Source organism: Crinia signifera, chromosome 3 (genome assembly GCF_055691185.1).
Source record: "Crinia signifera chromosome 3, ASM5569118v1, whole genome shotgun sequence".
Classification (NCBI taxonomy): domain Eukaryota; kingdom Metazoa; phylum Chordata; class Amphibia; order Anura; family Myobatrachidae; genus Crinia; species Crinia signifera.
This window is the reverse complement of record NC_139219.1, coordinates 38295935-38313791: the sequence shown is the minus strand read 5'-3', so window position 1 is coordinate 38313791 and position 17857 is coordinate 38295935. Positions and strand designations below refer to the sequence as shown.

The following is a 17857-nucleotide window of genomic DNA, read 5'->3' as shown; positions in this document are numbered from 1 at the left end:
CCCAAAGCTGGTGAGCAAAATGGGGTCACATGTGGGGGGGTTCCACTGTATTGGTGCTTCGGGGGTCTTGCTAATGCGACATAGCACCCACCTTTCATTCCACCTCCAAAAATCACTCCTTCCCTTCTGAGTCCTGCCATGCACCCAAATGGTATTTTTGGGTCACATATGAGGCATTGCCGTACTCGGGAGAAATTGGGGCACAGATTTTGGGGTGCTTTGTCTCCTTCATTCCTTGCGAAAATGAAAAATTTTGAGCCAGAACTGCATTTTTGTGTAAAAAATTACATTTTTTTACACAAAAATGCAGATCTGGCTCAAAATTTTTCATTTTCACAAGGAATGAAGGAGACAAAGCACCCCAAAATCTGTGCCCCAATTTCTCCTGAGTATGGCAATGCCTCACATGTGACCAAAAAATACCAGTTGGGTGCATGGCAGGACTCAGAAGGGAAGGAGTGATTTTTGGATTTTGCAGCACAGATTCTGGTTGAATGACCCCTGAAGCACCCATACAGTGGAACCCCCCCACAAGTGACCCCATTTTGCAAACTACACCCTTCAGGGAATTCATCAGGGGGTATAGTGTACATTTCAAACCCCCAGGGGTTTCACCAATTTTGATACAACTGAGCTGTGAAAATGAAAAATTAAATTTTTTCATTTTCACAGCCCAGTTGTATCAAAATTGGTGAAACCCCTGGGGGTTTGAAATGTACACTATACCCCTAAATGAATTCCCTGAAGGGTGTAGTTTGCAAAATGGGGTGACTTGTGGGGGAGGTTCCTAACTTTTAGCACTTATGGTGCCTAGAAACCTACATGGTGCCTAAAAAAAAATCTCATAAAAAGGAGGCTCCAAAATCAAGTAGGTGCTCCTTCTATTATGAAGCCTGTGGTTTGGTCAACGTGCACACTAGGGCCACATATAGGATATTTATGAAAACAAAAGAATTGGGGGAATCAATTTTTAGTCACATTTCTCTAGTAAAATCTACTGTATTCGTTAGAAAAATGTATTAAAATTGAAACTCTGCAAAAAAAAAGAAATTTTGAAATTTCACCTACACTTTGTTTTAATTCCTGTGAAACACCTAAAGGGTTAACAAACTTCCAAAATGCTGTTTTGAATACTGTGAGGGGTGCAGTTTTTGAAATGGCATCATTTATGGGGGTGTCTCACATACAAGTCCCTCAAAGTCACATCAGAACTGAACTGGTCCCTAAAAAAATCAGTGTTTGAAATTTTCTTGAAAATTTGAGAATTTGCTATTCATATTTGAAGCCTCCTAGTGTCCAAAAAAATGAAAAGGAGGTTGAAATAATGATGGCAACATAAAGTAGACATATGGTCTTTGTTAGTTATTAACTATTTTGAGTGGTATGTTTATTTGTCTCTCAAGCAGAAAATGTGACATTTTGCAAATTGCAAAATTTTCCATTTTTTCACGACATTTTGGTATTTTTCACAAAAAAACACAGACTGTATCGACCCAAATTTACCACTAACTTGAAGTACAATGTGTCATGAGAAAACAATCTCAAAATCACTGGGATAAGTAAAAGCAAAAAAAAGTTATCCCCACTTAAGTGATACATGTCAGATTTGAAAAAAATGGCTCTGCCAGGAAGGCAAAAACTGGCTGTGTCAGGAAGGGGTTAATTAACCCACTTGCAACTAGTGGTAATTCAGATTTTTTTTTGACGGTAGTTGTAGATTACATTCACTCTTTTAAGAGCTAATATAATCTAGATCTTCAATATAGACACAAATAGTAAAGTGAACAATCCCAAGGCGCAAAGGACCTTATGCTGTCGCACTAAGAAATCTAGTAAATAAAGGACAGTAACTACAAATTACAGTATAGTGCAATATGGTGCTCAAGTCCAGATGGATCTTATGCTATAATTTATAGTTATAATCTAGATCTGCGGTCAACAGTGCAATGTGTTAATGGGCTTTATGGCTCTTTCCTCTTAAAACTATGCAGCTGTTGGCCTACAAGATTAATTTAGAAATGGAATCTTTCAAACACACAAAACTGCCACATATAATTAGTCCCAATATCCCCTCATTCTCATGAGTAACAGCCCAAATGCAGTCCCCAAGGCGGGTCTAGGTTTTCAGGATATTCATAATTACACACAAGTGACTTAATAAGCAGGGAGCAGTAAAGGGCAAGCTGGTGTGCGACCAAGGTGACGTGACATGCGTGACCTATAAATCATGACATGTTACCATCGGTCATAGGAGGGGCCACAGAAGACCGCTGCATCTCTGCTGTGCAGAGGCACATATGACAAACACGCGGAACAGCAGTTGGAAAACACTGCATTTGGGGGATGCGGACTGCGCCCAGCTGCCAACCTTCCAGGGGATGACACCGAAAAGCTGACAGCGAAAATGGGGAGGAGAGTCTCCGGGAACAGACCAGCCTCTGGGCAGTTCCCTCGGAGTAATGAAAATGGGATGGGGGGCGTACTGGGAAGCTACACAAAGGCACAACCTGTTTTATTGCGCATGTCTGCTACACACTGGGGGGGCAGATGTATTAAAAATGTTTTCCATTTTCCTAAATATCGGTTCTTCTCCGCAATATTGCGTAGAAGTGGGAACCCCTATCCCCCAAATGTATGATGCTGCCTACAGCCAATAAGGAAAGCCGTTATGGCTTCCCTCTTCGGCTCTCTTTATCAGCGCGGTACTGCTATTATCATGACATCTCCTGCGCATGCGCAGCCCAGAGCCGGCAGCAGGGACAGAAGTTTGATCATCCCTTACAGTACGTGTTATAGTTTGGTTAAGAGGATTGAAATACAGTGTCTGATTTTATTTTAAAGGATGGGACAGACTTTGAGTGGAGTTTCTGGATGGAGTGGGGTCGCACACGATTGCTATGGCTCATGCTGGGACATGCAGTGCTTTCACAGTCGGCCAGAATATTCCTAGCTAAGGTTTGTATTTTGATATACCCCTAACCACCCACTTCCGAGCAGTAAAACATACAAAATAAAAAAATACGTGACATACTATATATGTGTGTGTGTATATATATATATATATATATATATATATATATATACATAATTAGGGATGTGCACCGGTCACTTTTTGCATTTAAGGTTCTGATTACCTTCAGGTTTTGGGTTCTAATGGGTTTTTACAAAACACCCCCTAAATGTTTTGGGTTCAGATTTATATTTTTAAAAAGCATTAAAACTGCTAAAATCGCAGATTTTTTTTGCTCCTACGCTATTATTAACCTCAATAACATTAATTTCCTTCATTTCCAGTCTATTCTGAACACCTCACAATATTTTTTTAGAGCAAAAGGTTGCACCGAGGTAGCTGGATAACTATGCTAAGCCACACAAGTGTGCGGCACAAACATGTGGCTCATCTAGGAGTAGCACTGCAGCGGCAGACAGGATGGCAGTTTGAAAAACTAGGCCCCAAAAAGACCCCTATCTGGCTTGTTCCTGTTTACCACCAGCCGAGGAGCAGTGGGCGATTGGTGCAGCAATGCAATAGCTGCAAAGGGGTGGAACCTTCTGACCACAGACGGCAACCAGCCGAGGAGCAGTGGGTGATTCCCATTACTCCTGCTTATTGGAGCTTTACATAAGCTACATATGGCAATACATTTGTTGTGCGGATTCGGATAAAAAAAAAATCCTGACCGTAGAGGTGGATTTATTGGTCCTCTGCCCAGGCCTGACGATGGGCTTTTTCATCAAATGGACAACAACTGTTTCCCCCCCTGTTGCCTCATTCAAGCAAACCACCTCTGCATCCTCCTCGTCAACTTCCTCCTCAGCGCCAGCTACATCAATATCCTCCTCTCGGTCTACAACATTGACACCTTCATTATCTAAATCAGGAACTGCACTGTGGGTGATCCTTCCAGCATATGCAGAGGGAGTGCTGAAAATGGTTGAAGGAGCCACCTCTTCGCGTACAGCAATGGGAAGGTCAGGCATCACAACCACCAACACCTTTGGACTCTCCTTGGGGGTTTGTGATAACGGGGGAAATTTACTAATATGAAAAACCTAGTTTTTCGTATTAGTATTTTCCCTACGACTGCATACGACTGTTTCAGTCGTATGCAAAGTCGTGTTCCGGAGGGGGATTTACAAAGCAGTCATATACGACTGCTTTGTAACCCTCCGATGTCGTAGGAATTCGTATTAGCAGCCGTATATACGGCCGCTAATACGAATTATTTCTAGCAGTCTGCACGGATCAGTCAGATCCGTGCAGGCTGCATGGTGTAAAAAAAAATTAAATAAAAAAAAAAAAACGGCGTGGGGTCCCCCCCACAGCCGAAACCAGCACCAGGCTGACAGAGCCTGGAGCCGGTAATTAAAAATCAGGGAACCCGACAAATAGGGGTTCCCTGATTTTTAACAACCAGCCCCAGGCTCCTGCTCTGGGGCTGGTTCCCAAAATACGGGGGACAAAATGAGTAGGGGTCCCCCGTATTTTAAGAACCAGCCCCAGGCAAAACCAGCCAGCAGGGTAATGCCACAGCCGGGGGGAGACTTTTTATGCAAGTCCCCCCGGCCAAAGCATTAACCCTACCGACCAGTCAGCCTGGCCAGGGGCCCTGGGGGAGTGGGGACCCCCCCAATAAAGGGGTCCCCCCCCTCCAGGACTTACCTGACCAGGCTGAAGCCTGGTGCTGTCCTCGATGCCCCTGGGCGGTGGGCATCGAGCTGATAGAGGTGTAAAAAAAAGAACAAACTATTGTTTTTGACTGTGGCACTACAAGTGCCAGCAAGCCTCCCCAGCAAGCTGGGACTTGGAGAACCACAAGTCCCAGCCTGCTGGACATTAAAGGGCCCGCTGGCACTTGTAGTGCCACAGTAAAAAAAATAGTGAAATAAAACACACTGACACCCATTTCAAATAAAAGTTTAATACACACATAACAAACATACTGATACTTACCTATCTTGATCCCGTAGGTAGGTCGCTGGCTCTGGTGTCGGCGGCTCCAGACCTCTCCTGATTGGCCGCTAGGCGGCTAGGCGCCTCCTGATTGGCCAGAATTCATTCTGAGCCCAGACGGCGAAGAGAGAGGATCTCTCCGGCTCTGAAAGCCGGGGAGCGTCGCGGAAGATGCCAGCAGCTGCTGACGACTTCCAGGATGTCGACAGATGAAGACAGAAGACCATCCATGGTGGACCTGGTGAGTAGGATTTCCTTCCACAGTTCCAACATGGATTATCCTCGGACAGGACGCCGACCCCGGAGCCGCCGACACAGGAGCCGCCAACACGGAGCCGCCGACCCCGGAGCCGCCGACACCAGAGCCAGCGACCTACCTACGGGATCAAGATAGGTAAGTATCAGTATGTTTGTTATGTGTGTATTAAACTTTTATTTTAAATGGGTGTCAGTGTGTTTTATTTCACTATTTTTTTTACTGTGGCACTACAAGTGCCAGCGGGCCCTTTAATGTCCAGCAGGCTGGGACTTGTGGTTCTCCAAGTCCCAGCTTGCTGGGGAGGCTTGCTGGCACTTGTAGTGCCACAGTCAAAAACAATAGTTTGTTCTTTTTTTTACACCTCTATCAGCTCGATGCCCACCGCCCAGGGGCATCGAGGACAGCACCAGGCTTCAGCCTGGTCAGGTAAGTCCTGGAGGGGGGGGGGACCCCTTTATTGGGGGGGTCCCCACTCCCCCAGGGCCCCTGGCCAGGCTGACTGGTCGGTAGGGTTAATGCTTTGGCCGGGGGGACTTGCATAAAAAGTCTCCCCCCGGCTGTGGCATTACCCTGCTGTCTGGTTTTGCCTGGGGCTGGTTCTTAAAATACGGGGGACCCCTACTCATTTTGTCCCCCGTATTTTGGGAACCAGCCCCAGAGCAGGAGCCTGGGGCTGGTTGTTAAAAATCAGGGAACCCCTATTTGTTGGGTTCCCTGATTTTTAATTACCGGCTCCAGGCTCTGTCAGCCTGGTGCTGGTTTCGGCTGTGGGGGGGACCCCACGCCGTTTTTTTTTTATTTATTTAATTTTTCTATTTTTTTACACCGAAGCCTGCACGGATGTGACTGATCCGTGCAGGCTAAAACGCAAATAGAACAGGAAAATGGTGTTCTATTTTCCTGTCGTATTTGCGTGGGTGTTTTACACCACTAAGCAGCCGTATTATTAGTACGGCTGCTTAGTAAATCAGAAACCACCATTCTTTTGAATGGTGATTTCTGTCGTATCCTATCGATGGTGTAGGACATTCGTATTTGTAAATACAAATACGAATGTTCCATCTTTAGGACTACGAATTGTTGTATTTTTGGGATTGTAAATCCCGAAAATACAAATTCGTAAAAAAAAGGTGTATTTCTACCTACGAATACACCTTTTTTCTACGAATCCATTTTGGTAAATGTCCCCCAACATGTCTTCTTTAGTAGGCAGGGCTTGCATGGTCATGTGTAGTTGAACCACCAGTCATGAATACAGGCCAGGGCCTTAACCGTTTCTTGCCACTCCGTGTCGTAAATGGCACATTGCCAATTTTATGTGTCTCCTCCAATGATTTGAATTTATTTATTTTTGGTCCTCCTTTTACTCAACTTTGGCTTTTTGGATTTTACATGCCCCATACTTTGATACTGGACATCGGCCTTGGCAGACGACGTTGATGGCATATCATCGTCTATGTCATCATTACTACTTGCATTTGCAGCAGATTCAGAAGTAAGAGGAAGCGGCCCTTCATCTTTCCCTAATTGATTCTCCATATTTTGGATCTCCATTATTTTTGTGGAGTTATGCAATATATTACACCATAGGACAGCACCACTGGAGTGCAAGTATATATGGCAGTAGATGCACCAATAGAGAGGTGTATATATATATATATATATAAGGCAGTAAATTAATTATGCCCCACCAGAGAGATATTCTATATACGGCAGTAAATTAATTAGGCACCACCAAAGAGATATTCTATATACGGCAGTAAATTAATTAGGCACCACCAAAGATATATTATATATGCGGCAGTAAATTAACTAGGCCCCACCAGAGAGAGATTATATATACGGCAGTAAATGAATAAGGCACCACCAAAGAGATATTATATATACTGCAGTAAATTACTTAGGCACCACCAAAGAGATATTATATATATCCACTTCCACTATTAGTTACCTTTACTAAACTGAAATGATCCATTACAGAACTTAACACTCCACATGCTTATTGCGTACATTAGATACAGCTGCAATAACCTTTGTACTGAATGCATTAACTTAACAATAAAACAGATTTAGTGGTGCCATTATGCTATTAGCTTAAGGTACTTTCTCTCTTAGAAAATAACTGAATGGAAATTGAAGGCCAAAGAACTGAACAGGTAGATGGAATGCCCGGCAATGTGGGCAAAGGCAGGTTTTTCGGTGAGTCTGACAGATGTTTTATAAGGGCAGTCAAAACAACAAAACCAACTTGGTTTTGCTTTTTCAATGTATTTTCCCTTAAAATGTCAGACAGACTTACTTGGAAGTTGCCAATTGATCAAGATAGTTTATTAACTTTTACACACTTACAATTATAAAAGGAGATTTAATTTGGAATGCAAGGCTGCTTCTCCCTGTCACATGAAATCTAGATCACCAAATACCTCATGCCTCAAAGCTGCATGTTCCAAAGTATGGACTTCTTTTTAAAACAACTGAAGCGTGAATGAAGTTGTTGGTACAATGTCTGCTTTTTTTTTTCTGTGCATGGTAAATACTGGCTGCTTTTGCATGTAGCCCACAAATGTTAGACAGCATTATTTTTACACCGCAATTTAGTTTTCAGTTTGAACACAAATCTTACTCTCTCTGCACATGTCACATCTGCCCCACCTGCAGTGCAAAATGTTTTTTGCCCAATGGCTTATTCTTTTGCCCCTTTTTGCCCCTAAAACACTATAAGCAAACTAAACTAAAATATACAGTATAAAGAAATCAGAAATAGTATCATAATGAAGTTAAAAATTAAGTAAAGTTTGTGGAAACAGTAGCAAACTGAGGAAACTGTATACAGGCCAGGTTCAACTGGCACAAGATCGGTCCAGATACATCCTTATCCTTAATCTTCAGCTTTATACCAATTCCTCTGTGACAAAAAACTAATCCTATATACCTAGTAAAATAAGGTTATGGTACAAAGGGAAGATGGTGACTAGGTCGACACCTGAAAATGGTCAACATGCCATATGTCGATTTTGACATGAGGTCGACATAGGCTTAGGTTGACTTGGACATGGTTGACACAAGTTTCCCCATTTAATTATTTATGTCGACTTATAAGCTGTGCTCGGCACACTATTATATTCTCAGTCAATGCCCACTTGGATAGTAAAGTATGAACCAAGTCGGTCGAAACCCCCAAAAAAGGTGTCGATCTTTTGAGTGTTGACCATGTTGACCTGAAACTTGTGTCAACCTTCTGTCAACACCGACATATGGTATATTGACCATTTTCAGGTGTCAACTTAGTCACTGTCGACCTTAGTCACCTAGACATTGTCGTCCCAGGGAAAGGATACTTCAAAATAAGATAGAAATTGAGGGAAAAGTAGCGAAAGTAAGGAAAAATACGTGAAGCGAGAATTGCAGCAGGCAAGGTATATAAGGACCAATAGCCCAAAATTCATGTAGGGGACCCACACCAGCTTCCACACCCAATGCTGCCACACATTACCTGCTGGGACTCACTGGCACAGTCGCCTTGACGATTATCGAATGATCACGCATGTGCGTGGTACGCTGTTCATGTCCCCTTGCAAACGTAGCCAGCGATGACTAGCCATGACAGCCGGGTGGTGACTGTAGGCGGCACCCCCATTTTCTGGGAGTGTTGCCTTAAAACGCAGATGGGCACTGCCTTGGGAGGGAGGGCTGCTGACATCATCAGTGGCCTCGATCTCCCCACGGTCATCCACAGTGCGAACAGGGGAAAAACCATTGATGAAATCGTATGCGCAGCTATGCACAGGGCCACTGAGAGGTATGCCAGGCCCTGGTAACATTTTGGGGGCGTGGCTTAATAACGGGAGGAGTTGCCACCTTCCACGATTAGGCCATGCCCCCAAAATGTTTAGAAGGGGTTGAAAAAAAACACTAAAGTCAAGGGGAGGGGTGTGTTATTGTCCGTTGCCCCCCCCCCCCCCCCCATCAGCAGCACACAGCTACAACTGACAGCAGGCTAAGCACACACCTGCATACTGTCAGTGAGGCGCTCATGCTGAGCCTGCTGTCACCACAGCACATGCTGTAGAGGTGTATGCTGCTGCTGCTTGGGAGGGAGGAAGTCGGGGGGGGGGGGGGTCGGACCAGGGCCGTCGCTCAGCATGCCTGGGCCCAGGTAATTAGTGCCCGCCCTCCCCCCCTCTCGACGGCCTTGGCCATGCACAGGGGAGGGGGTACTCCGGTAGGGTTGCGAAGATTCAAAGCCAAGCGATCAGGTCTATACCAGGCTCAAAGTGGAAGTAGCTGCTTTATTTGTATCCCTGCAATCTCATATCTATTAGCTTAGGCTACACATTGTGTGCAGGAGCTGGGTGCACTTTGGTAAGGTCACGCTGTGTTACCGTCACTGTTATCCATTGTAAAATCCTTTATAGATAAATGTGAATGTAATGTACCTGGGAAAATAAGAGCTTCTTGTAATCTACCGTATATATGGTATATTACCGTATCTGTCACTGGCTGTGAAGGTTTGTTGGGTCATCCACTGATACAAGATCTTTACACCAGTGCATTAACGAGATGAAATGGAGGAACTTAAATGGACTTATCAGTAGCAGAGTGTATCCCGTAAAAGCATTTTACAGCAGGCATACTTTTACTGCAGAAACCACTTACGCTATTTTCTATTTACTAAATTTATTTGTTGCTTTAGGAACAAATATCATTCAGTAACTTTCTTGTGGTATTTTATATTTAGTTTATTTTTGCAGAGATAAAATCATGATTTTCTTAACAGGCACTTACATTAAGATTCGAAAAGCCTTATATCTTGATAATATTTACTTACTGAAAATGCTGCAGTTCTTAAGGCCTGATACAGATGTAGGCAGGGCTATTTTTGTGCACGCTCCTGCTGGAACTGTGGCCCTTATTCTAGTTCACTCTTTGTGTCAAAATATTTCGTAGATGGAATAAACCATGTGCACTGCAGGTATGGCAGGTGTAAAACCCCACCCAAATCTAATTATCTCTGCACAAGTAACACCTGCCTCACCTGCAGTGCACATGGTTTTGTCCATCTGAGGAATATTTTGTCAGAAAGAGTGAACTAGAACAAGGGCCACAGTTCCTGCTGGAGCCTGCACAAAAATAGCCCTGGATGTAGGTTACAGTAACTCAATGTTAGCGCACATTTCCGATGGTTAGAGCTGATGCCCCACTGCATGTGTTCAGATCTAATTCTGTGACCAACTGATCCACACCCACTGGGGCATATACCCTATTGCACATGCACACTTCTCCAGGGAAATGGTGCGTGGCCATACAAGCACTGATTTGCAAGTTTGGACACATCAAGGAGGAGGTATGTAAAGCAGTGATAAAAGTGGAGAGGTGTGCAAGTGGAGAAGTTGCCTATGGCAGCCAATCAGCATCTACCTATCATTTTGTAGAGTGTGCGCTTGATAAATGCTACCTCAAAGCTTGCTTGCACTTTTATCACTGCTTCATACATCTCTCCCATTGTGTGCCAGATGTGGCACAATTAGCTCAAAATGGGAGATGCCTCCATTTTCACAGCCTCAGGCCCAGAGTTTAGAGAGGGTCGTGCTCATGAGAATTTATAATCTGGAGAATGCAGCATATATGTACCGTGTCTTTTGTATGATTACTGTGTTGACATACGAGCAGTTGTTCTCCAGTTGCAGAGGTAACAGTCAATTGGCAATAGAAAAACATTGAAAATGATTAGTAGAGAATGTGTCAGTTACCTCCTTGATAATTACCTCCCCTGGGGGCTGTGTTTCTGTGCTTCCTCCATAGATGGTTTACTATAGCATAGGCTCCCATGCTTAGTGTCTTCCTGTGGTTTCACAGGCTGTATAAGTCTTGAGAAGTATGGTGAGATGAGATGGTGCCCATTGGTTTTAATTTATTTATATTACATTATTAACCACCTACAAATCAATAATCAGTCAGTGGGTATAGATTGAAGCTCTCTACTATGGTGTTAATAAAACACATGACAGGCTTAGGGGGGTATTCAACCCCGGGTCACGACTGTCGGGCCGGCCCGACAGTCATGCCCCAGTCCCGTTCTCGGTCCACTCGACTGCATCTCTACAGGTGGCATTTAATGTCCCGCCTGCTGAGTGCCGAACAGGGGGCGTGGTCACGAGAACCGTCCATGGATTGTCGAGATCCGGCCATGAGCTCGAAAAGCCATAGCCGTTCTCGGCAAAATGAGCCAGATTGCTTTTAAAGCCAGGCTTGTTTTGCCGAGATCAGAGCCGGCCCTAGCCTAAATGATGCCCTATGCAAGATTTTGGCTGGTGCCCCCTAGCACCGCCACTAGTTCCGCCTCTGACCCTGCTCCCCCTTCCCAGCACCATCAACCCTCATCATAGCAGTCATAATTTTGGTGACCCGCAATATTTTAAATAGAAACAGTGCACTCATTTGGTGCGTAGCCCAAACAGGGGTGTGTTCTTGCTGGGAAGGGGCATGGCCACACAATAGTACCCCCAATTCAAATTATGCCACACAGTAGTGCAACTTTATTCACATTATATCATGCAATGGTGTCCCTTATTCACGTTACATCACACAGTAGTACCACTTTACCTTACATACATTACTCCTCACATTATTCACATTATACCCTTATAAAATCCTGAGAAAATATTGTATTTTAAGCACCTCCATGGCCACACTGCAACCCAGCACAAACCAGTGTGTGCTGGGCAGAGGAGAAGAGCTGCAGCTGCTGCTGTCACTTAAGGGGAGGGGGCCCAGAGCCCCCACTGGGCCCTTCCATCAGACTTTGGCCTGGGTAATTTGTACCCCCTACCCCTTTCTCTCGGCACCCCTGATAATACCACACAGTAATGCCCCTTACACATGACACACATTATTAATGTCCTTATAACCATAATGCCCCTTACACATTATGTCAACCTTTATTAATGCCCTTCATACACATAATGACACACATAATGCCCCTTACACATATGTTGCACATTATTAATGCCCTTATACACATGACACACATAATGCCTGTTACACATGTCACACATTATTAATGCATTTATACATGACACACATAATGCCCCTTACACATATGCCGAACACTATTGCACAACCAACCCACCCACCCACAGACAGCACTCGCACAGCCGCTAACACTGGGACCTCTGCCTCTGCTTGGATACAGATGTTTCCTCATACATCTTGACTCAATAAGCCATGCAGCTCCTGGCCAGTTCTGCTAACGTTGGGTGCATTTTTTGTCTTATTTGCATTGTTATTACCAGCACCCACAAGGAGCTTCCTATGATCAAAATGATATGTGGCATGAATATATTCTGTGTGTGACTGTGGCTGTACCTGCATACAGAATGCTATGTTACAGTGATTTCCATGAATACACTATTTCATATGCAGATACAGCCTCACTCACACACAGAATATAGGCATGCTGCATATCATTTTAATCAGTAGAAGCTGCTGAATACCCCCTTGGTGTTAACATTAAAATGATGCTTTGGAGAAATCTTACTTCATAGAGCATGCAACGGTAGCAGAACTGCCCAATCTATACAAGACTATTTAATGCATGCAACATTTGACATTAATATAATAAAAAACTTGGTACTTGTGTATTATCACGGCGCCCATCGCTTCGCATCGCATACCACTAATTAAGGTATACGATGGCATGCGATGGGACCCGATTTGAGCCTTTCCCCGGGTTGAGTATAAAAATTTTTTATCGCGTTGCAATGCGACACATTGCGATGCGAGTCGACGCGATCATGCCCAATTTGGGCTTATTCCCATGTTAAATGCCCCCCCCAGACCCGATTTTTAATTGTATACCTACCCTGATGGGTAATGAGTATGTTAAATGCCCCCCCATTGTTAACGCCACTCCACTATCAATGCCAACCCGAAGCGTGGCGAGCGCAGCGAGGCCGCGAGGGGCGGCGGTACGCGTCCTCCGACCTTTTCATACCCCCACTATCCACGTCGCCGCGGAGTTGATTTTATATAGTGTGGCGAGTGCAGCGAGCCACCGAGTCCGAAGCGTGGTGAGAGCAGAGAGCCCCGCGAGGGGACGCGGAATATATGTGAAGTAATCCGCGTCCACTCGCGGGGCTCGCTGCGCTCGCCACGCTTTGGGCTCGGTGGCTCACTGCGCTCGCCACACTGTATGCAATCAACTACACGCCGACGTGGATAGTGGGGGTATGAAAAGGTCGGTGGGCGCGTACCACCGCCCCTCGCGGGCTCATTGCGCTCGCCACGATTCGGGTTGGCGTTGATAGTGGGGTTACGTTAACAATGGGGGGCATTTAACATAGGAATCAGGCATCTGGGTGCCTGTACAATTTAAAAATCGGGTACAATCGCATTGCATCGCATCACATGTGATATGATCGCATGCGATGTGACCAATTTTTTGGTTGTACAATGCCCTACGATGGAAATCGTGGGCGCCGTGATAATACACAAGTACCAAAAACTCTACTATGAAAAGGATGGAACATCAACGTATAAGCCACAAATCAGGCAGGCATTACCCTTCTGCTGATTAACAGGTGCCCTCTTTAACTTGAGTGCATATAGATCCTTGTTAAATAGTAGGGAGTGATTTCTGTAGTATTTATTGTGCTGTACGTTGTGCTGAGCAGCTGAAGTTGCATTGAAGGCAAAAATCATGTACGGAACAAAAAGTAAAGGTTAATTGAAAACAAGAAAAGCAATTTCAAAAAGCCGACAAGTGGAAGACAATGTAATTATTACAAAGGACAAGGAAAAGAAAACATGTTAGTATGCCCCCCAGTTATTGCTGCATACATAATTTCTAAACTAATCATCTATGGAAAGGTCTCTATTATTGTAATCGTATAGCCTTTAAAGAAATGGGATTACTAGATTGCTGCTTTATGGTAATGTTTTCATGAGCTGCGAGATTAAGTCCTTCAGTCTCATCCGGTTCTAGATCAAGAGAGCAGCTGCATGTGATGTGTCTCACATCCCCTAAGGAAGTTCTTATCCACTGATGAGCTTCACCTCAGTAGATAGAGAGGCATCACAAATATGTTTCTTGCTTCCTTTTTCTGTGTCCCGGCAATACTTAGATTCATTTAGTGTGTTATGTATCTCTGCAATTCTGTATTAACAAGCTTTATTGTCAGAGAAGACTGCGGTGTACTTCATAGCCCAACTATAGGACACATGGGGGAGGGAATGGTGCAATGGCGTAACTACCATAGGTGCAAGGGGTGCAGCTGAAGGGGGCCCATATTTACTGTCTGAGTAATATGTTTTACATACATTTATCACCATCAGTTGTAAAATAGGGGGCCCACACAAACCTTTGCTATGGGGCCTACTATCTAGTTACGCCCCTGGAATGGTGGTTTGTACTGTAAGTTCTTGATCGTACAAATATTGGATGATGATGATGATCTGTATACAAGGGATGTCCCGTAATTATGAGGTACAATTTAGTTTTAATTTACAAGAACATGGGACACATCTTTAAAATGTATTGTATTTAAAGTCAGACTGTGGAACTAAATGTTGAATTCCGTTCCAGGACATTGATGCTTAATGTTACGGCCAAGCAAAGAAGCCCTCACCCACATGCTGACTAGTCCGGCCGTAGACAGACGCTTGCCCACATGAGACGGGAGGCCTGATTCAGCAAGGCTCGCTAAGCTTCGTACATTTGCTGCCTAGCGAGCCCATAAACGCCTCCCATCCGAATGCCTACCCCACCTTCTCCACCATTGCGGAATCCCATGTGAGGGGATATACGCAAACACATGCCCTTGCCAAAGGGGAGAGAAATCATTTGATGGTTGACTACCATCGACTGATTTCTCTCCCATTCGGAAATAAGGCAGTCTAAAATGACTTTTATTTCCGTTGGAGTTCGCCGAAGAGGGGGTAGGTGCTGACGTCATAGAAACATAGAATTTGATGGCAGATAAGAACCACTTGGCCCATCTAGTCTGCCCCTTTTTTTTTAAACATGTTACCTCAAACCATATGTTATCCTATTTTTTGTAAGGATATCAATATGCCTATCCCAAGCATGTTTAAATTGCTCTACTGTGTTCAACTCTACCACCTCTGATGGGAAGCCATTCCACTTATCCACTACCTTTCTGTGAAGCAATTCTTCCTCAAATTTCCCCTGAATCTTCCTCCCTCCAGTTTCAGAGCATGTCCTCGTGTTCTGCTGCTCCTCTTCCTGTGAAAAATGTCTCCCACCTGTACCTTGTTAAAACCCTTGATATATTTGAAAGTTTCTATCATGTCCCCCCTTTTACTTCTCTGCTCTAAAGTATACATATTAATATCTTTTAGTCTTTCCTGGTATGTTTTGTGATGTCTTTGTACAGTCTCTAATGTATTTATAGTCTTCTAGAGATATGGCCTCCAGAACTGAACACAATACTCTAGATGAGGTCGTACCAATGACCTAAACAGTGGCATTATTACTTCTTTCTTTCTACTGCTGATACCTCTCCTTATGCAACCAATCATCTGACTTGCCTTCTTCATTGCTATGTTACATTGCCTACCTGCCTTTAAGCCCCTGTAATAGTGACACCTAGATCCCTCTCCTCCTCAGTAGTTTCCATTATAGTGCCATTTATACTATATTTAGTCTTTGGATTTTTGGGACCCAAGTGCATGATCTAGCATTTTTTGGCATTAAACTGTAGTTGCCATGCTCTTGACCATACCTCTAATCTACCTAGATCATCAATCATTGGCTTTACCCCTCCTGGTGTGTCTACCATGTTGCATACCTTTGTGTCATCTGCAAAAAGGCATATATTACCCTCAATTCCATTTGCAATATCACCAATAAAGAAAATAAAAAGCATTGGTCCAAGTACAGATCCCTGGGGTACTCCACTTTTAACCTTTCCCTCCTTTGACTGTACTCCTTTTACTGCAACTCTCTGTTTTCTGTCCTGCAACCAAGATCTTATCCATTCAACCATTCTGATCTATTACTTTAGTCACCCAGTCAAAAAAGTCAATAAGATTTGTTTGACATTATCTTCCCCCAGTAAACCCATGCTGTTTTGCATCCTGTAAGTTTCTGGTTTTGAGATATTCTACAACTTTTTGTTTTAAGAGTGTTTCCATCAATTTCCCTACTACTGATGTAAGGCTCACTGGTCGATAGTTGCTTATCTCTTACTTGCTTCCACTTTTGTGCAGTGGGACTACATTCACTGTTTTCCAATCCTCTGGAATTACTCCAATAGCTAGTGACTGGTTGAATAATTCTGTAAATGGTTTTACCAGCTCCCCTTTAAGCTCTTTTAGCATCCTTGGATGTATCCCATCTGGCCCCATTGATTCATCCACTTTCAGTTTTGAGAGTTCTGAAAATAAACTTTTGAGAGTCCTCTGTAAATAAACTTGTTTCTCCCTCATTTTTCTGACTATACTTGCACCTTAACTGTGGCCCCTTCCCCTCTCTTTCAGCAGTGAATACTGAGCAGAAATAATTATTAATATGAACTGCTATTACATTGACTTCCACTCTCTGTCTTTAGTCTTATTACTCCACTTTTTGTTTTTCTCCTTTCACTTATTTACCTAAAAAAAGTCCCGTCCCCCCCTTTACCCACTGACTGGGCCATTTTCTCCTCAGCCTGAGCTTCTGCACATATGATTACCTTCTTAGCCTTCTACAGTCTAACAAGATACACCTCTTTGTCCTCATTATTCTACATCTGCTTATATTTTTTAAAGGTCAACTTTTTTGCTTTCACAATACTTGCTACATCTTTCGCAAACCACACTGGCTTCCTTTTCCTTGTGTTTTTCCTAACTCTTTTGACACAAAGTTCTGTTGCTTTTAGTATTGCACTTTTTAATTTTTCCCACTTCTCCTGCACTCCTTCCAAGTTCCTCCACTCTGACCGCAGCCGTCCACCCCAAGCAGGCATTGACCCACCTGATATTCACCGAATATTAAACTGAACGGTGCGATTTATTCTGTAAGGCTACCATTAAAATTTGTTGGGTAAATGAAAAAAACTATTGGTTAATAGGTTTAAGGGGTAAATTTACTAAGATGGGAGTTCTATTGAGGATGGGATGTTTCTCATAGCAACCAATCAGATTATATCTATTATATTTTAGAAGGTGCTAAATAAATAAGCAGAAGAATCTGGTTGGTTGCTATGGGCAACTCCCATCTTAGTAAATGTACCCCTCGTGGTCAGTGTGATACTGTACCTGCAGGTCTTTGATAGATTAGCAGAGATACCGTACCGCAGCAGAGTCTTATCTTATTGGCATTTTGTATTGTATTTGTGGCTTGTATCTCTGTATAATTCTTCTGGGTACATAGATTTCTGTTACACCTGGACGCTTTCAAAGCCCATAGGAACACAGGCCCAGGAAAACTGAATGTTATGGCATCAGGATGTGCTTTTGCAATGGCAGGTGTAACTGTCGTAACTAACCATATGTAATTGCTAGTAGAATATATTATTATTATTTTCTTTTATATGTAAGTGTTTTCTTCAGTTCAGAGGTGTAACAAATGTTGAGCACAGTCAGGGGCATTTTAAGAGCGGAGAGGACCCAGGTGCAGCCTCCGCTCTGGTCCTCCTCTCTTA

General features: G+C 43.7%; 1 protein-coding gene across 3 annotated transcripts in view; it reads left to right on the top strand.

The window, feature by feature from the left end:
* Positions 1–17857, top strand: part of HHAT (hedgehog acyltransferase) — a 365335-nt gene that overhangs the window by 67377 nt on the left and 280101 nt on the right. For all 3 annotated transcript variants that reach the window (XM_083175655.1, XM_083175656.1, XM_083175654.1), the window contains exon 4: positions 2842–2955. In XM_083175655.1, coding sequence (XP_083031781.1) covers positions 2842–2955 — 114 coding nt within the window. The remainder of the gene's footprint in view (positions 1–2841; positions 2956–17857) is intronic.